The sequence below is a fragment of the Ursus maritimus genome, unplaced genomic scaffold, assembly GCF_017311325.1.
Source record: "Ursus maritimus isolate PB19 unplaced genomic scaffold, ASM1731132v1 scaffold_1, whole genome shotgun sequence".
NCBI lineage: Eukaryota > Metazoa > Chordata > Mammalia > Carnivora > Ursidae > Ursus > Ursus maritimus.
In genome coordinates this window covers 11627197-11648385 of record NW_024423343.1, presented here as the reverse complement: position 1 = coordinate 11648385, position 21189 = coordinate 11627197, and the positions used below count along the sequence as shown (strand labels likewise).

Here is a 21189-nt window from a genome sequence, read left to right as displayed (position 1 = left end):
ACCCCCCCCCCCCCCCCCCCCCCGCTGACCCCACCCCAGTCTAATTCACACCTAAGAGATGGAAACTCTTGTTTCTGCCCTTTTGGAGATAAGGAGCACATGAAAACAAAGTCAGAGCCCCAAAGCAGCAAAGATTCTGATTGTGTGTTAGAAGCAAGCACAGGTGAAACTCTGCTCCCAGACAGAAACTTAGTCCTGGACTGGATGTATTTGAGCACCCTTTCTGAAGATGGCTTAAGCCGTTTGGAATCTGGTTCAATTTAGCTTTCACACACTGAGAAGTCTGCATGCCTCAGAGACGTGGTATCAAACCACAAAATTCGAGATGGAAATTGATGTCCTCTTTCTTGACCATCTGGTAAAATTCCATACGTGTGCATTATAACCCCTAAGTATGTACACTGGGAAAACAGGGCTATTAATAGATATCATACTTCCCCTCCATTTAAAGATTAAAAAGTTGTATTGAGTAATTCTTAAGAGTTTCTTCAAACCCAAGTATATTATGACTAAGAGCATATAGACATACCAGTAGTATTTCTACTGTTCTATTAGAGATGTCTTCTTTGATGGGGATTTTATTGTTTGTCTTCTCTGTGGCTTAGACAAAAATTGTTTGTCCCGCACACATGTTAAAGGAAGATGTGTTTTCACGACAGCTCAGCATCAGTAACTTTTCTGTTTCTTGCTGTAAATCCAGATCCCTATAGAATGTGTCTGGGGTTGTGTCTTTTTTCATTTTTTATTCCTTAAGCTGGAGTCTATAAAAACACTTCACAATCCTATCTCTAGGCATACAACTAGCTTTCCATTCTTCAAATACCTGTTGGTTATTCTAAGCACTGGCTGTGTAAGGTGAAAAACATTTCAGAGATTTGTGTGTGGAGAACTTGAGACTTGCTGCTGAGTCCTTTGAAATACGGTTGCTAGGTATGTTCACTTCCTTCCCATTTATTCATATTCTGGAGAGGCTTTTTGTAAACTTGTAGGGCTCTATAGTCTGGGTGTCTGCTTTAAGAACTTTCTTATCACATCATTACCTACAAAGGGTGCTATTTATCAACTCCACAGAAACGAGAAGTGTACCTGAAAATATTTTTCACACTGACTCATTCTTGAATGTCTGAAATGTTTATTGGGTTTGTTTGTTTGTTTGTTTAATTGGCTTAGAATGTAGGGTTGAAATGAGAAAATAACATAAACTAAACCTAAAATAGACTTTTCTCAGCAAAGCATTTTTGTTTTTCATTTTTGTGGATAGGTCACCAGTCTACCATTCCCTCATCATTATTATCATTTCCTTTTTTTAAAAAATGAAAATATTATTCCTGTTCTTTCTTCCTGATTGTGAAGTAATGTAGATGCCAAAGTTATAAGACAATTCAAGGAATTAAAAAGTCAAATTTGAAGGACAGCTTAATCCCACCACCAGAGAGAGCCATTTTTTTTTTTAAGATTTTATTTATTTATGTGACAGAGAGACAGCCAGCAAGAGAGGGAACACAAGCAGGGGGAGCAGGAGAGGAAGAAGCAGGCTCCCAGCGGAGGAGCATGGAGCCCGATGTGGGGCTCGATCCCGGAACGCCGGGATCACGCCCTGAGCCGAAGGCAGACGCTTAACGACTGCGCCACCCAGACGCCCCCGAGAACCATTTTTTTAAGAGATTTTATTTATTTGAGAGAGGAGAGGGACAGAGGAAGAGAATCTTCAAGCAGACTCCCCACTTAGCGCTTGGCCTGACTCAGGGCTCGATCCCATGACCCTGAGTTCACAATTGAGCCAAAGTGAGACGCTTAACAGACTGAGCCACCCAGGTGCCCCAGAGATAACCATTTTTAAGTCTTCTATGTATATACTTCCAGACATACTTCTGTGCATACACATACATGTTTCATACAAAACTATGCTCATACTGTTTAGCAGCATATTTTCTTTACTTAGTGTCATATCTTCTCTCCGAGGTAAAATATCTGGATCTGCCTCATCTTTCTAGATGTCTCCATAATGTTCCACTGTATTGATATGTCGTAATGTACGCAACTGAGTCCTTGGGAAATCTTGTCTCTCCTATGGGCATGTTTACACTCTCAGCTTTTCCTAGCATCCTATGTATAGGTATGCATCTCATGACCTTGGCTTTCGATGACAGATGTTTTGATACTAAAAATTTAATTATGGGGCACCTGGGTGGCTCAATCCATTAAGCGTCTGATTTCAGCTCAGGTCATGATCCCAGGATCCTGGGATTGAGTCCTGCATTGGGCTCCACACTCAGCAGGGAGTCTGCTTCTCCCTCTGCCTCTCTCTCTGTCCCTCCCCCTGCTCGTGCTCACGCTCTCTCTCTCTCAAATAAATAAATAAGATCTTTTTAAAAAATTTAATGATGACAAAACAAATTAAGAGGGTGTTTACAGGCTGCAACATGGATGAAACTTGAGGATGTTATGCTCAGTAAAATATGCCAAAAGACAGATAATGTATGATTCCACTTATATGGGGTACCTAGAGTAGTCAAATTCACAGAGAAAGAAGGAATGGTGGTTATTATGGACTGGGGGGGAGGGAAAATGGAGAGTTGTTTAATGGGAACAGAATTTAAATTTTGCCAAATGATGGGGCGCCTGGGTGGCACAGCGGTTGGGCGTCTGCCTTTGGCTTAGGGCGTGATCCCAGCGATCTGGGATCGAGCCCCACATCAGGCTCTTCTGCTATGAGCCTGCTTCTTCCTCTCCCACTCCCCCTGCTTGTCTTCCCTCTCTCGCTGTCTGTCTCTATCTCTGTCGAATAAATAAACAAAATCTTTAAAAAAATGGTTATGATGATAAACTTTATGTTATGTGTATGTACAGCAAAAAGTTTTTTTAAATAAGAAGATGTTTAAATATGGCTGTATATATTTTGTTGTAACTATTTACTTATTCATTATATAAACACATCATTACCTAGTGATTTCAATTATCTAGAAGATACACAAAAACCAGAACAATGCTACAAAGTTCCTGAACTTTGTTTATTGTTGAGGCCCTCAAACCTTACCCAGAGTCTCTTTATTCTGAATTTATAAGCAATTCTATCAAACTTCAGTTACCTGATTTCTTAATTAATAGCATGTATGAAACAGAAATGTGGGGAGAGGTACAGACAACTACAAGCAGGAAGTCAAGAGTAGAAAGAAGGAAAGGCAGAATGATTAATGAAAGGAGCCTCCCTCAAAAGAAAAAAAAAGCCTATTTAACAACTGAAACCACATACCATCCTGCCATCAAAAGATATAGGTGCAGATATCTCAATACAAGCACTAGCATCACTCGACAAATATTTCTTCATCATCGGTTGGGTGCCAAGAATCCACTGGGGCACAAAAGTGTTGACAGTGACAGCAATAGTGTTTAGAAAGGGAGGATTATGTCACTTACAGTCTATTTACAAAGGCAAAAGACCATGGAATACAATGACAGTTGATCAAAGATTGGGTACTTTTAGGGGTAAACTTCAGTTCTCTAGAAATTATACTTCTTAGAATGTTTCATGTTTCCCAACGGCCCTGGGTCCAAAGGAGACTCTTGTTCAACAATCATATATAGATTAGTGACTTTATTTACTCTGACTTCAACCAACTTTGTAAACAAGCCATTTGTAAGCATGTTATTCACCAAGTAACAAGTGTGCACGTCACAAAGTCATATTTGCTGGTTTTAAACATTTGCAATAACTTGATTTTAATCACCCTGTTTTCTTGGCTATAGCTCTGTTTTATTTGGGTATTTGTGCCAATAACTACGGTTCATAGGTTTCAGCTGCAGAAAAAGCTGACACAGGAGAGAAAAAAAATAATGCTGGGTATATCATCGCTATGTGGTAGTTAATTTAGGGGTCTTCCTCCCTTTTTCTAGGGACATTGTAAATTGTGAGAATCATCCGTATGTTACCTAGGAGTTCATTTGCCACATGAAGATTCAGAAATAAAATGTGTGGTTTTAGCAACTGAATTCAGCAGTAGAGATAATGACTCAGAAGAAATGTGCTCAAACAGAATCCTTGGTTGCCATAATCTCTGATGGGACCGAAGTATTTTTCCTTAGAGATAATGTATTAAAATTTAAAGGCCTGGGGGCACCTGGGTGGTTCAGTCGGTTAAGCATCTGCCTTCGGCTCAGGTCGGGATGGAGTCCCGAATGGGGCTCCCTGCTTAGCAGGGAGACTGCTTCTCCCTCTTCCTCTGCCCCTTCCCCTGCTTGTGCGCCCTCTTGCTCTCTCTCTCCCTCTCTCTCTTGCTCTTACTCAAGTAAATAAATAAAAATCTTAAAAAAGAAATTTAGAGGCCTGAAAGTTAAACATTATTTGGGACATTACTGGCTTCGCTCGTTCCACAGTGCAGAATGTTTCTGCAAACAAGACCGTGCTTGCTTGTGGGAGGGCTGAGGATGCTGTCAGCAATGCCGTGATGTTCAGAGTCAAACTCCCAGAGTTAAGGACTTTTGAAATACCTTGAAAGGGACTGAGTACCAACATTGTATGAAGACTACGAGCAGCACCCATCCCGCTGCTGCTATGAGCCCTAGCAACGAAGTCTTATCAAAGGACAGCTGCCTCGTTGTATAGGGCGTGTGCGTGTGCATGTGTAATTCTTTTGAATTTGCCAGAACGGCAAAACCTTTTCTTAGGGTTTTCTAAATACAGTTCCACATTTGAAAAGATGTCCTGTAGCCGTCAAAGCTCTGCATTTTTTTTATCAGGATATAATACTGGTTACATCTCTGTCTTAAGAAAACTAATTTAAATATGCTTTTGTTGTTCTTTCTGTAGTTTTCTCTCCAAAACTAACAGTGAAGCAAGCTATATAGATGCCTTCTCTGTTGATTCAAGTCAGACAACCAAACTCTATTTTAGCAACAATAAACAATATTTTTAATATGAAGAGCAAAGCAAAGACTAGGGAAGTGTGAAAATACAATCATCTTCAGAGAGCTCCGAAAGATATCCTATGCTTAACATTTAGAAATTTAGTGACCTAGATCTCAATTGATTTGAATTCTAAATTTTTACTTTTGCCTGCTTTTCCTTTTTATTCTAAAATAGGGAATTAATAAAAACTCCATTTTTCATATTCTTTTGTATCCCTCCAAAACAGATATCACCATCGTGCAGAATTTCCCTTCTTCCTATCTAAAATAAAAGCATGGAATGAAGTCTCTGTCCCCTGACCCATTATTTGTACCTTATCTTTGCCTTTTCCACTCACTGTGCTTTGGGGCTCATGCCCTTTACCTTGTCTTAGTCCCTCCTACTTGTAATACTACACTGTGCCACCTAGAGTACTTCTGTTTTCCCAGGGCCGACCCTAAGGACTCTGGTTAATTTTCCCCTGGCTTTCTTGTCTACCTGCTCCTATGATTTTTATTTACTTGGCATTAGTCATCTGGAAGAAAAAATTCAGTCAATCATTAAAATGTCTAAAATATCCAAATGTTTGTTTTTCTGGAGAGAGAGCTTACACTTTCTTATTTATTTTTGTAAGATGTCTCACTCCAGCTGTCATCATCCTATTTATATGCTTATCTCTCCGTAGTCTGTTTGCAGTGTCATGAAGCATTGTATTATTCTTGACATGTGCCCAGTTTCATTTTAACTTTCTTTTGTTGCTTTAATAATAGTTATCTATCTTATATAGTTATATAAATTATGCCTACCAACTTGATGAATTTAGTACCCTGTGATCTATTTTTTCATAGGGTCAATATTTATTGAACATCTACTATGTGCAACTGTAGCCCCAGGGCTATGTAGGAGTATCCTGTCCTTTGAGATTTAAAACTACTTGAAATTCTTTGAATACCATCTCAAATCCACGGGAAATCCAAATTCTGCCCAAGAGTTCTGCAGATTCCCTGGGGCCCGCATTCCCTTGGTAGCTTCTCCTTCTGATTTCCTGTACTTGCTAAAGACTGAATCGCACCAACATCTCAATTTCCACAATTACTCTTCCATTCGTGGATCAGAGCAGGACCCAGGACCATGTACTGCTTCTTCAGTTTTCCCAGGATTAGACAGTTTTACAGAATAAACTTTATTGAAGATTCAGAGACAACACAGAGGACTTCAACCGTATTTCTAATGTGTTATTTCTTACGCTGGGGGCTAGGTGAAGGAGTATTTGTTACATTTCTCTTTTTACCTTTCCATATATATTCTATATATGGGTCCCCCCACCCCCACCACTCAGGTTCATCTTGAGGGCCTCGTTTTATTATCAAACAAGCCCAGATGTCATGTGACACAGCTAAACAGCGTTTCCCCCTGGGAGAACTGCTCTCTTCCTCCCCTGCCCTGTAAACTGTCCCCTCTCCTACGAACATAGAGATGACTAAAATGTGACTTCCTATGAGAAGCTTTGTTAGATGATGGAGAAACAAATAATTACAATGCAAAATACGTGTTTTAAAAGCAGTTATGCACGAAACAGAGGAGAGAGCAAGTAACTACCTAGAGGATTTAGGGAGGTAATCTTCTGGAAAGAGGTAACCTTTGAACTGCTCCAGAATGAGCATGACTTAGCCAAGCAGAGTAAGGGGTATTGAGAAGTGGGCATTCAGGCCAAAGAAGGACCATGTGGAAAATCCCAGGAATGCAAAAGAGACCTTGGGGTGACCAGTGGCCTCTGAGGCTGGGGAAATACGGGGGACCAGAATACAAAGAGCCTTGTACGTCATGCTGATGAGTTTAGAGTTGGCACTGCCAGCTGTAAGGAATGAACAAACTATTTTAATCAGGGGAGTGACATATTACAATTTGGGAAATTTATTTGTAGTTGATAATTAATCCTAACTTCTATTTTTTAAAAGAAATACTGTTTTCTTATTTCATAAATACCATAGACGTAAGTGTAATAGTTTTCCAGATGAGTCTCAGTTTCTGTTTAATGCTCAAGAGGTAAAGTTGATTCTCAAAGTGTGGTCTGGGGAACCCCTGCAACCCTATCTCTTGGGCTCTTTGTTTCAAATGCAGATTCCAGGCACTCAGAGACATTCTCTAGACTTGGGATCCTGGAAAAATTAAGACTACTAAGAGCTCTAAATAATTTATGTATACTAATGGTTGAGAACCACTGTCCTAACTTCCAGCTGGAATATCGTGAAATTAAACAGAGAGATTTTTCTTTATCACAACTTGATTTGAACTGGTGCTATCAACGCAGCATTAATCATAGCAAATGCAACAAACACACTCCGAATATTTCTGTAGTTTATTTTAAAAAACAAATTCAGAATATCAGATTCTCTCCTTATCCTTTATAGAGATTTTATATATTTTTTATTAAAGATTTTATTTATTTATTTCACAGAGAGAGAGACAGCCAGCGAGAGAGGGAACACGAGCAGGGGGAGTGGGAGAGGAAGAAGCAGGCTCCCAGCGGAGGAGCCTAATGTGGGGCTCGATCTCAGAACGCCGGGATCACACCCTGAGCTGAAGGCAGATGCTTAACGACGAGCCACCCAGGTGCCCCGAGATTTTATATTTGTGATTTGCTGATTTATATCCTGCCCCAATCAAAGTGTTAGTTAGATAGCATTTACTGTCCTCCACTCTTAGGGAGAAGATAGTTTCATGACAGTGGCCAGCATGAGCCAGGAATGGAGCTCCAGCCCAATTCATCCGTAAAGAATTATTCTTCTGTAATGTGGACACAGCTGAGACAAAGCCCGCAGGCTGTGGGCCCTACCTCTCCAATCCAAGCGGGGCAGTGAGCAGGAGAACTGGCATGTATAATGGCCTCACTGCTTGGAAGTTTGCCAGTCTCCCTACAATGTAGTCAACTTCTCTGCCCAAGAGAAAAGGAGAGATTATGGGCTCCACATAAAATCTGACCAACCTTGGACTCAGTATGAGACAGATGCACACTAAGTCCTCTTGCAGTCTTAATAGCATATGATTTAGAACAAAGAGAGTGTTGTGCCCCGCCCCCCCGCCCCCCCACTAGCAAAGGGGTAGGTCAGGCAACCTCCAGGATTGACTTTCATCAGCAGAGAATCAGCTGAAGGTGTCTTCATCAAGTGATTGAATCATTTTTCTTTAAAATTTTCCTATGTTTACTCTTACCGTATTTTTTTTCTACTGGGAAGTCAAAGCTAGATTGGCGATTTTCCAAACTGGAGAAAAACATCACTGAAGATGAACTTAGAATGCTTCTTAGGTTGAGAAAACAGTAAGTTATTAGACTTTGTGAAGTTAACAGGAAATTTTCTGGTTTTGAGATGAACTTTCTTTTTTATTGTGAATTTTGAGCAGAGTAAAAAAATGTGGATAGTAAATAATAATGATAATAATAGTAATAGTAATAGTAATAATAATAATAATAATAATAATAATAATAATAATAAAATACTTGTAGTATCAAAAGCCTTGAAACAAAAGCAAAGTCCCTCTCCAGCCTACTCTCCCCATGCCCCCCTCTGAAGAGGCAACCACTTCTAAATCTTCCAGCTATTTCTTTCACTTATTTACTTCCACGTCTCTGAAAAACAGGCTTATAGAGTTATTGTAACACTATCTATTGACTTGCAGCTCAGTAGGTGAGGACTCTTCGGTGACCTACAACCCTCCTTTTCCTCAAACCTTCCCAATATCCTTAGGTCAAAATTTTTGGTTAAATCAGTAGAATATGATTTTGGAAATTGTGTTCATTGCTAAGCCATCACTTTTCATGTTTGTGAACTTTCTGGGACAAACTTTTGTTTTTCCTGAAGTTTTTAAATTTTCTAGTCACACTTGTCAGACAGTTCCCTTGGTGACCCCCCAGGGGCTGCCACCCTCTGGCACCATCTGAGTTATTTATACCATGGTCATCCTGAGACCTCATTCCAAGGTATACCCTTTCTCCTAAATCCCAGGTCTTCCCCTTTCTTGACCCAATTCCTTTTTTTCTGGTGGAGCATATCCTTTGGTAGTTAACCGTGGAAGTATCCCTGGATGGTAATGTTTTTGCTTCATTATGTTCCTGAAAATGATCTGTGTCTCCTCAAACTTAATGTATCATTTGGTGAGTATAAAAGACTACATTGACAATCAGTTTCACCCCAGAATTCTGAAAGCCTCATGCCATATCTCCCTCATGGTATTACTATTGACATACCCAATGCCATTTTGATTCCAAGATCTTTGTATGTGCCTGTTTCTTCTTGGTGTTGTTTCCTTCTAGAATCTTCTCATCTCCAGGGTTCTGGAATGCTTTGATAATGTGCCTCAGATGTGTGTATTTGCAAGAGGGGGACATTCAGTGGGCCTTATCAATTAAAACATTTATTTTCTTCACTGAGAAAATTATTTCTTATATTATTTCTTTGATAATTTCCTCCAATCTTCTCTCCTTGGCCTTTCTGAAACTCCATTTGCTCAGATACTAGACATCCTGAATTGATCTTCAAAACTTCTGACCTTTTTTCCTTATTGTTCACCTCTTTTCCTTTTGCCTTATTTTCTGAGAAGATTTCTGAATTTCTCTTTTATCATTTCCATCAGACTTTTAATTTTACTTGGACCCCTGTATTATTTACTACTACCTAATTGATTATCCCCAAATTTTTCAGTTTAAAGCAGCAAACATTTATCATCCCATGCCTTTTTTAAGGGTCAGGAATACTGGGAGCAGGAATCTGGGTGGTGCTGTCTCCAGGTCACTCATAGGGTTCAGAGGCTGTAGGCTGGGGCAATAGTCATCTAAGTCTTGATAGAGTTGGAAGACTAGCTTGCAGAATAGCTCATTCACAGGATTGTTGCCAGAGGCCTCAGTTCCTTAATACATGGGCCTTTTCATAAGGCTCCTTGACTTGACACGGCAGCTGGCTTCCTCAAAACAAGTAGCCCAGGACAGAGCAGATATCACAATTTTATTTTATGACTTAGTCTCAGAAGACATAGCATCACGCCTGTCCTGTTCTATTGGACCTACAGACCAACCCTGGTGCAATAAGGGATGGGACTACAAAAGAGCATGAATGCCAGGAGGAGGGATCACTGGGGGCCATCTTGGAGACTAACTACCATAGCTCTGTATTCCAATTTTTGTTGTTTCTTTTTTCTTTCTCCTCTGTATATATCCACCATTTTGGAATGGCTCCTATTGGGCATACTTCATGACCCCAATCCAAATAATGTTAAAATGGTGTTTCTTGACTCATGTTATCTATTATGCACAGGAGCCAAATTCCAAACCACCACAGTTGTCTTCTAGACTCAGTCCAACCATGTGATGATTCAGTCCCTTCCACTGCTTTGTGTTGTCATTGCATGTCGCTCACCAGAAACACTTATCTTGATTTTGAGTTTGTCTTTTTTATTTTCTGGTTTTGTGTCTTATCTTTTATTGGAACAGAGGATATGTGTCAAAGTATTTATAAACGTAATGATCCAGTTGACTTGAAGCTTTCACTGGCCATCCAGCTTCCAACAATTGACACTTTTCATCTGCTTTTGTCTGCTCACCTGTTTTTCTCATCTTGTGAGTTGGTTCTATTTTTTATTCTTTATCCATCATCTTATTCTGATTTTTACACACCCACATACAAAAGAGGACACACACAAAAGTATTTAAAGAACGATCTTTCTGGATTGACTTTTACATACATAAGTGAGCCTGTTTTTTCTCCTTATTATTCAGAATAATATTGCTACCCAAGTAGTGTCCATATTTCCAGAGAGTATCACATCAGAGTCTTACCAAAAATTGAAAGAAGTCTTCCATTTGGAAAACTGGCCTGGTCTTATGGGTGACCCTCAGCTTTTTATGTTCTTTTTAGGTTACCTTCAGGTTCACAGATAGAAAATGGATTTTCCCTTGAGACATCTTCTATTGATTAAGTGCAAGGTTTCTAAACACTTCTAGCAACTCTCCCAGAACCTAAAGCTGAAAAATGTAAAGCTTTGAAAATCACTTTGGATTTGCTCTTGACAATTGGTATAATTAGCCAAGTAACAGCTCCCAGAAGTACTGAAAAGCATGTGATCATCGTCCACATGGACCAGAACTAAAGGCCCCCTCTGCAGATTTTCTCCCATCTGAAGTAGCATCCCTGCAGAGATCAGCAAGAACTCTGACATGCCTGGTTCGACTGTGCTTCTTCCCTGGCTGTCAAATGAAAAGGGAATAGATGAGTTTTATAGACAAGCTACTTTTTTAAACAAGTAATAGTATCAAAGGTATTTTCTTTTTCTTTTTCTTTTTTTTTAAAGATTTTATTTATTTATTCGACAGAGATAGAGACAGCCAGCGAGAGAGGGAACACAAGCAGGGGGAGTGGGAGAGGAAGAAGCAGGCTCATAGCAGAGGAGCCTGATGTGGGGCTCGATCCCATAACGCCGGGATCACGCCCTGAGCTGAAGGCAGACGCTTAACCGCTGTGCCACCCAGGCGCCCCTCAAAGGTATTTTCTGGAAGATCTGGTCCTACATATAGGCAAACCAAGCAGGCAAGCGAAGGAGCCCCATCTGCCCCAACATGGGTCTCGCTGGTCAGTCTGGAGTTCGAATTTTCTACCACTCGGGGCATTTATGGGAGGGGTGTGTGTGTGTAACTGACATATTTATCAGTAAAAAATGTGTCAGTTACAGGGCATATCTTTAAAAATTAATTCACTAGCGTACATTACACTGTATGAGATTAGCTCGCGGACACCTCTCAAAGAGAAAACTGTGCGGTAGGAGGTCACTAAGCAGATAGTGACTGACCAGAAGGGGTGTGGGTGGGAGAGAGGAGATAGTTGTGACTAGTTGAGTGCTTCCCAAAGTCATGCCTGTGTTGGATAGTGTAGACTTTCACCAGACCAAGGGAAATGAGAAAAGTAAGAACAGCGTAGATACTGCTAATGAAGTAAAAGTTATTTATTTTCACTTTAAAGGAGCCCCTTGTGATCTGTGGGTATTTACTTGCTTCCTTTACAGTGTTTTAATTTGCTTTTTCTTGGGGCACCTGGGTGGCGCAGTTGGTTAAGTGCCCGACCCTTGTTTTTGGCTGGCGTCAGTGATGGGGGTCGTGATTGGGGTTGTGAGATCAGACCCTGATTCAGGCTGCACTGCAGGCTCAGTGTGGAGTGGACTTAAGACACTCTCTGCCCCTACCCCTCGAGGCAAGAGCACACGCACGCTCTGTCTCTCTCAAATAAATAGGTGAATCTTTAAAAAAAAAAAAAAACTTGCTTTTTCTTATGGAATGATGATAGTAGATGATAGATTTGCTGTTAGCTCATGAGTGGGAGGGTAGATTTGCTTGTTTGTGTTTGAAGATAGCCATTGCCCTTACATATCAAAATATAAATTAAAAAATCCACTGTTGGTCTCCATTAAAAAAAATTTTTTTTATTTTGCTGTCCTGTGAAGTTCAAAATATAAGGAACTTTTAGATTGGACGATCTTCTGGATTCTTCCAACCCACAATCTGCATTATGTGGGTCATCCCTGCCAGCAACCCTTGGACTGAAGTGAGGTGGGAGGAGGGGAGGACGATGAGGGAAAGGAGGGAAGAGAGAGATTCCTGTGTGCCTTCCTGATGATTTTCACATGTTACAAAATATTGTTTTTCTTTTTCTTTTTTCCCAACTATTTGAAGATATAAAAACCATCCTTAGGTCAAAAGTGGTGCAAAAACAGACAGTAGACTGGATTTGGCCTGTGGGCTGCAGTGCGCCAACTCCTGCTTTATACTGCAAATTCCATGAACTACCATGTTATGTTTATCACTGGGATTTTACATCCCATCGTGGGGGGCACAGCGACAGTGTGAGGGGAAGAGATGCATCTGAGTCCCTCCCCCAATGCCTCAGAAGCCTACAAAGCCAGCCAATAATTAAATACAACATAGTGGCTGAGAATATGGCCCTGGGTCAACGCGCCTGGATTCATATCCCCCAGCTCCATTCATAACGACCTCTAGCCTCTGACACCCACTTTTCTCAGTGGTAAGAGGGAGCTGATTCTAGTGCCTGACTCACAGAATTGTTATTGGGTGTAAATGAGACCACACATGAGGCAGAGAGCCTGAGCAGTGCCCTATGTAGTCACCGCTCAACTACTCAAATCATCATAGGACAGATCCAAGTTCATTTCCTCTAGAACATCCTTGTCATGGGATCCTTCAGAGTCTACTAATCTTCTATGAACAGTGAAGGCCTCTTCGTCCTGCTGGACTCAGAACCTTTTAGGGCAAGAAAAAAAACAACAACCTGGAGTTAATGATTTTAGGTATAAATCCCACTCACTGCCTTACACGAGATGGATGGAACTTTCTTACCGATTTATTCCCAAATGTACCAGAGACCTCGGACTGCCACCTTCTTTGTCTGAGCCAGTAATGTGCATGCTTGCTGTCGTCCAGAAAAACAAAAGTGGGTGGCTGATTTAGATGTCTAGACTAGTGATGTCTCTCTCTGGACAGGGGTTGAAAGATAGGAAGTGGCAGCTCCAGTGAGATTTCTGTGATATCCAAGTGTGGGGACAGCGGCTCCTGGGCGGGGAAGAAGGGGCCACCTCAAGAGCGGCACACGGGTGTCATTCTCCTTTACTGGAGGCCTTGCTGCCAAGGCTCATGGGCCGTTGCCTAAGGCAGACGTGGGATGGAGGGGCCCCGTGAAGAGCAGCTCGTGGAGTCTGGCTGGCTCAGTCAGCCACACTCGGTCAGCTCTTTTCACACACAAAAACTTTCGCCTCAGGCTATTGGCTGGGCAAAGGATCAATAATCATAATGCAGAATCAACAGCCCTGCTCAGTAGAGTGTTAACCAGCTTTGAACGCTGCCAACTTCCCCTTACACTAAACCAGGCTGGGCTGGGCGTGGGGGAGGAGAGGTTGGGGGGCAGGCAGGGAGGGCCACTTTTGTTTCACTAGAACACACACATATAACGGGCAGACAGGGTGTTGAGGGTAGAAAAAGGAAATATCCAAGATTATTTGGAAATGATTTCCTGGCCTGTTAATGACCAATAAAAATGTGTGTGCATAACTAGATTCTTTATTTGTTTTAAGAGTAAAAAGAGAAATGTTTGCTGTCTGCCAGTGCTGGGGAGATAGAAGGAATTGTGAGACATCGTTTCTACTTGCAGTCTAGAAAACATAGTAAGCCCCCAACTCATGGGCATTTAAGTAACAATGTTAATACATTAGTAATTGCCCACACTGTTGATAGCCCACAGTAACAGCTATAGGGGAGGAAAAAGTTTTCCCTGGCCCTCTTAGGGTCCCTGACTGGGTCTAAAAATTAAACTGACAAAGACAGATTCACAGGAGAAAAGCATGCAAATTTAATTAAAAGTTTTCATGTGCGTGGGAGACTTCGCAAGAGAATGAAGATCCAAAGAAGTGACCAGAGCAGGAAGCTTTATACCTTTTAGACAAGGAAGCAATAAATTTGTGAAGGATTAACAAGACCAGGGCTTTGGGCTAGAGGTAGTGAATGGTGAAGAGGTAACGGGAGGATAAGGTTTTTTTGAAGATTCCTCTGGTGCTGTCTCTGGACTAAAGAGAGTCTGTCTCCAGTCAAATGAGAATTTATTTCTTGCCTTTACATAGAAAAGAGGGATATTTCTCTGCATTTACTGCTTCATCACTGCTTTCAATTCAAAATAATTTTTATGTCGGAGAGGCATAATTGGGGTGACATAGTCTGGTTTCCTTCACAACCCTCAGTAAATGTTTGTGCTATGTACTTGTTTAATATTTCACCCCATTTTACAGATGTGGAAACTGAGGCACTAGAGAGCACCTAAAGTTATACAAATGACTTGGCAGAGCTGGGATGTAGACTCAGGAAGTCTGCTCTGGAACCAGTGCCCTTAACCCTTTGCCACATTGCTGGGAAGAGAAGGCAGTGTGCGTGCAATTCATGGGCAATCCAAGGGCAGGATGGGACAGAGACAAAGAGAAGAGCGTGAGAGCCAGCTGATCAGACCTTCCGGGAAGTGCATGCTGCCTTTGTATAATTCACTTGATCTGGCACCTTTCATGTATCAGCATCAAGGACCATTGGGGTTTCCAACCAATATTTTATTAGACAAGTAAAACAAATTATAAATAATATCAACTAATGTATTAATAAACTCTAAAAGTACTATTAACAAATATTACTTAATTCATTTGTAGTTAAACAAAAATGGTTTTTGGTCTCTCTTACTGGTGCTGTTAGAATCAGAACCGGTGCTTTGGCATTGGACAAATGACTTCAGGAGGAAATGTCTGGGAAGATGGTGGCCAGACAGGACTGACGGTAGGAAGGATCAGACAATAGTGTGTGTGTTGTTTGGCCTAGGATATTACAGCAAGAGAGGGGAGAGAGGTGACCCCTTTTGACTGAGTTTTTTACTGAATGCAGGGCACTTTGCAAGCTCCTTATTGACAGCATCTCAAATCCTCCTCACAAAAAAACTGCAGGATAGATCTTAATATTTTCCTTTAAGGAAGAGGTAACTTGGAAAGATTAAGTAATTTGTCCTAAGCTCCAATTCATAGCTAGCAAATCTGGGACTAGATCCTATGTAGATCTGGCCTAAGAACTGTTATTTCTGGACTTCTAAACCTATTAAGATTCTCTACTATCACAGTTTATTTTGCATTTTAAGTGAGGTTGTAAAAATGCATGTGACCTTTAGATGAATCATTCTCACAAGTTTAAGTATTTAATATGCAAAAGTGCTAAAATATCATGTAATCTTGGATCACTTCCTGATGTATTAATGGTTAGCAGGGTAAGAAAACCCATAAAATCATTACTAAGAGCTTTCTGCTCATGACAAATGATTTCTTACTTCATTAAGGTATATGGAAACTAAGAGGTGCTTTATTATTGGAAAAGGAAAAATCATGAAATTGTTGCTTAAGAAGTATCCATTAGTTATGCTTTCTTAATGGTTAGTAGCACTTGGCCAAGCTGGTTTTTAAGTGATTTAGCATTTGAATAGAAAGTAATAGGTTATATTCTATTCTACCATGGAAGAACATTCCATGGTGTTTCAAAAGTGGGTGCAAAAAAAGTGGATCAAACTCAATGATAATGAAAATACAGCCACTGTATCTTTTAGCCAAATATCTATTTGAATTATTCATACATATTTGCAAATTTAAAAATTAATTCAGGAAAAACAGCTTAATTAAGAGAAATGAATATCTTGAGTCTGAGACTACTGTCATTACCATCCAAAAAGTGAAGTGCTTTATTTCCCTGGCCTTGTGAAGGACTCTCAGATGTATCACACGGGCAGCACTTGCTTCTAAGACAGCAGTTGAACAAAAGCCAGAGAGTGGCCCTGACTATAATTTTGAGTTTATTCAATCAGATGGAATATCCATGTGTCAGCAAAATTGTCACATACTCTGAAGTCCTAGTCAGTCCAATTTTGCAAATATATAAGCAGGCCATGCCTTGCCATTTTAACTGCAAATTAAAGCTGGAACAGTTTTGGAGCATTTCTGCTAACCCAAGCATAGAAACAGCCCTGGACCTGGCTCTGGAATCTTGCCAACAGTGTTGACCACCTGCATGTGGGTGACATGGTAGATGAGTAGATAGTATAGTAGATCCTCTCACAATGACTCTCCTATTGAGTGACTGCTGGACTGATCAGAACTCTCCATACCTGCTCTATAATAGACCAGTCGATGCCCACTGACACTGCCTATCTGAGACCCATAGGCTTCTCCCTATCACATTGGCATATACCTGGTCCACTGATGGAGTTTTAGGATTGCCAAGAGTTAGTTGTTTCTGCCAGTTGTACTTATTATAGTAACAAAGTGATTTCATTAAATATTAAATAACAAATTGGTTAAATACATTTGCATAAGATTTATGTTTCTGTGATGAATAGGTTGGGAGGTTTGATAAAATAAAATTGATAGAGAAACTGCTATTCAATTAAACGTGGCTGAGAAAACATTGAAGAAGTTTAGAGAAAAATATGGTTTAATATCAAGAAGGACTCCATACTCAAATTGCTCCATAGCATCTTTTAGCAATCGGCCTGTTTCAAAGAAACCGAAAGTTGAAATTGTCAATGGTGCATTATGGGTGTGACTTAACAAGAATGATGTCACAGAATTCCAACAGCAGACCCATTCCCAAAGAAAAGACCTGGACCCTATTTCATTAGATTGAAGAATTGGTGTACATGTGTATGTTTTAAGCTATAAAATGTCTAAAACGTTCATGTAGCTGTTTGTTCATTTGTTTTTGATTTCTCGCTTTAACTAACTTTTTCAATTAACCAACCAGCTGGTTTTGAACCATCAAATAGGGTTTTTATTTTAATGTAAAGACAATGAAGCCAAATACAAACAAAAGCTAAATATGTTAACACTGAAGTTTCAAGACCCAAACTGAAGGACAATAGTGTAAAAAATCAGGAACTGTGGTTTTGATGACCAAAAGGGGGGTCAGACCAAAGTCACTGTGGGTGATGTTGGGAAACCAGACCCCAGGCAAGAGGGAACTCAATATGGTCATACACAGAGAGCCCCACACCCAACCCCTGAATGCCACCTGTCTGAGTCCTAAGGATTCTTTCTTGGAACTGTGACAGCCACTGGTTGAGATCAGACTTCATGTATTGGTTACAGGGAAAAGCATTAATTGAGACTAAATCTGGGTCTGAATTGAAAGATTTGCTAAAAATTAAACAGCTTTCCATTTACTAATGGTCATCAAGAATCTTGTATAAGCCTGCAGATCTAACTTCAGATCCAGTAACCTGGAGTTACTGCATCAATGTTGATTTTTTAGGCTCAGGAATGATGTTTCAGCTGGATAAGAACATAAGAACATACTCTTGTTTTGGGAAGTTGCACGCAGAAGCATTAGTGGTGAAGTATGAGGGTGTCTACAGTCTACTTTTCAATGGTTTGGCAAAAAAAAAAAAACAACAACAACGTGTGCATATGTGTGTGAGAGGGAGGGAAAGAGAAAGAGAGATGGTAACAATGGACAGATCTAGATGAGAAGATATAGAAGGGTTCATTGCACTGTTTTTCAACTCCTCAGAGGGTTTAAAATTTCCCAAAAAAGACTTTTCAGTCCAAGCAACTAACAACTAATTAGCCTGGTGTTAATTTTAACATGTATTAAAATAGCCGAGGCTTCTAGTTTCATTTTTTGCCCCTTCAATGATAGTTGTGAATAATTCATGTGTAGGGAAAATATCTCAGTCATGGCAGCACAATAACATAGCCATATGATTCATATGTCTTGGAATTCCTGGTCCAAATTGACTGTAAACAAATTACGAGTTTTCCATCTACCCATTGATCCATTTAATCAATCCACAAGCATTTGTCGGGATATATTATACATCAGGGTACTGATGTGAATTTGACTAGAATTCCTTCCCTCCTAGGGCTTATGGGCATCAGGGAAAATACACATTAAACATGTAACTAAATGTGGTTCATGGGAGTACATAGGATGGAGGACCTGATCTCATCTGGGGGCAAACACTTACTTGTTCAACCTAACATTCAAAAATTTCCAGTAATGTATGACAAATATGGCTTTTACTTTCAGAAATAAAATAAGGCCTGTCTCATGACCTCCATGTACCTTCTCAGAGATCGGAGCATTGGTAATTTGCCTCCTCTTAACCATGGCCCAGAGGTTCTCAGAAAGTGCTGTGTTGTGTCTGGGAAACACGAGAGTCAGAGATGCTCGTTGTCCACTTGAAAACCGTGGCCCGCCACCACCACGTGAACTTGAGCATTGCACAGGTGTTGCTTCCTTGCCCAATATCTAGTGCTCTTGGGTGTAGAACTCAGACTACTTTCTGAGGCCATGCTGTCCCCTCCCTCCCCAAATGCTGTATGGGAACAGCATGCTTGCCCCTCCAACTCTTGGGATCAAATGTCAGCAGGTACTTAAACCAGAAACAAAAACCAAGACTCTTGTCTTCAGACAGCTTTTGCTTTCACCTCAGTGACAAAGAATCCCGAAAGTGAAGGGCACAAAAGCCTGGCTGCTAGCTTGGGATGACAGGAAAAAAGACATCGAAAACGAAAAACAGATGTGCAAAGTAGTGTGTCAGATGATCTAGTGTTCAGAAACATTTAGAGAATGAGCTCTACCTTGCAGACTCAGATTTTAGGTGGTAGCTTAGACCAGTGGAATCAGAATCACCCAGACGGCCTATTAAAACAGAATACTGACGCAAATAATGAATCATGAAACATTACATCAAAAACTAAGGATATACTGTATGGTGACTAACAGAACATAATAAAAAATTATTATATATAAAAAATAAAAATAAAATAAAACAGAATACTGAGACCCACCCCAGGGTTTCTGATTCAGCAGGTCTGGGGTAGGGCTGATAATTTTCATTTCTGACAAGTTTATAGGTGATGTGGATGTTGCTGGTCGGGGGATCCCTACTTTGAGAACTATTGGTTTTGTAGAGTAGGCTTAAATATGTGATTGAAATGAACATAAAAGTTTAAAAATCTAGAAAGACAAGATTAAATAATTATGTCAAGGTATGACTTAATGACCTCAAACATCTGGGAGGAAAATCAGAAAAACGTAGTCTTCTAAATAATATCACATATCCAACACTTGGGGTGAATATAGATTTTCCTTTTCAGTCAATCACTTTCCATTCATATAAATTGTGAGGTATGTATAAATGTGACATCTGAAAATTACTATACACTTCCCTTCCTTGAAAGGCGGCAAAACCTAGGACTCTAGGCTCAGAAAATAGATTTAATTAATGTTGTTTTTGCTTGAGCATTTTATTTTAATTAAACAAATAGGATCCCTCACTTTGGAAATATCTGAGGCAATTTCTCTTTTATTTTTTCTACCAACCAGCCAGCACAGGTCCTAGACTTGCCCTGCCTTTGCTGTCCATTAATATTCTTTTCCTGTGGAAAGCAAACTCATTCTCAGTTAATATTAACCTGAAGAAAAAAATTAAGAAGAAAAATACATAAACATAAAACATGTATCAAAACACATTTTAAATTCAATATTTTCAACTACCTCTTTATTCCTGTTCTGGCAAAGAAATATTCAAAAATCGACCTTCATTAGAGTTGGCCTGTGCATAGGTTCTAAAATGGGTCAAAGTAACTGAGATAGGATAAGAGTGCCCAAGCTCACAGCTAAATATTTGTTTTCGCTTTATACTAAGAACATGCTGATACATTAGTGAATTAGTTTATTCTCCTTAAAGACACATAGCGGGTATTGATCATTCTTCTCAGTCTTGAACATCATTTCAGGAAAAGAAAACCTTCGAATCACTTGTAGAAGATATGACCAGTTAATATACATACATACATATATATATATATATATGTATATGTATATATATATATAATGTTTTCTTTGCCAACATTAGACCACTTTCTACTGATGGCTATGGCGATTTCATATGGTACAACTACACATTATCCTGAAAAAAGGAAAAGATGCCTTCACCTTTTCCATAAATAACTTAAAATTCCCAAATACAATAAAAAGTGATGTACATTCACCCGACAGTTCTAAATGCAATGTTTTTTCGCTTCTCGGCTCTGTTTCTCTTGATATATCATTGCCCCGGTATAGCTCCTAATGAATGGTATTTAAAGCTCAAAGAATAGAAAAATATGTTTGCTTTTGCTCTGTCAGCCAGGATTTATTAAGTTGTTTTTAAACAAAACTCTTTCTTTTTCCCTTTTCCTAGGGCTGTGTCTGTAAAGACAAAGGCCAGTGTTTCTGTGATGGGATCAAAGGGGAGAAGGTAAAAACAAAATCTTAATATTGCTTTTTTCTTCTGTAGAGCTCATCCAGGAATTCACTCTTCCTTCTCTAATATCAGAAAGACCCGCAGTGTGTTATTCCATTGCCCAAATCCAATTTTAAAGAAATTGCATATAAACATTAACCAAAGAAAAGGAAAAAAAAAGCCTTTTGGAAAATTTCATACAACTTGTGTAAATACCATCAGTTAAAATGTAACTCTTTCGATCTGTAAAGAAAAAGGAGCAAGTTATGAAAAAAGAAAGCTTATAAGAATGCCTCTATGTGTAGAAATGTTGTTTAACACAAGGGAACAACTGAAAACAACTCGATTCACTCATTTTGACACGGGGATTGAAACCCGCGGACTTCGTGGCCTGCGGCATTGGTGCAGGCGCGCCCCCTGCCGAAAGAATCCTGCAACAGCACTCTGGTTGAG

General features: G+C 39.9%; 1 protein-coding gene across 1 annotated transcript in view; it reads left to right on the top strand.

The window, feature by feature from the left end:
* The window catches only part of COL4A3 (collagen type IV alpha 3 chain), a 133560-nt gene that overhangs the window by 37550 nt on the left and 74821 nt on the right, over positions 1-21189 (top strand). The window contains 1 exon segment of the mRNA XM_008690566.2: positions 20695-20751. Coding sequence (XP_008688788.2) covers positions 20695-20751 — 57 coding nt within the window.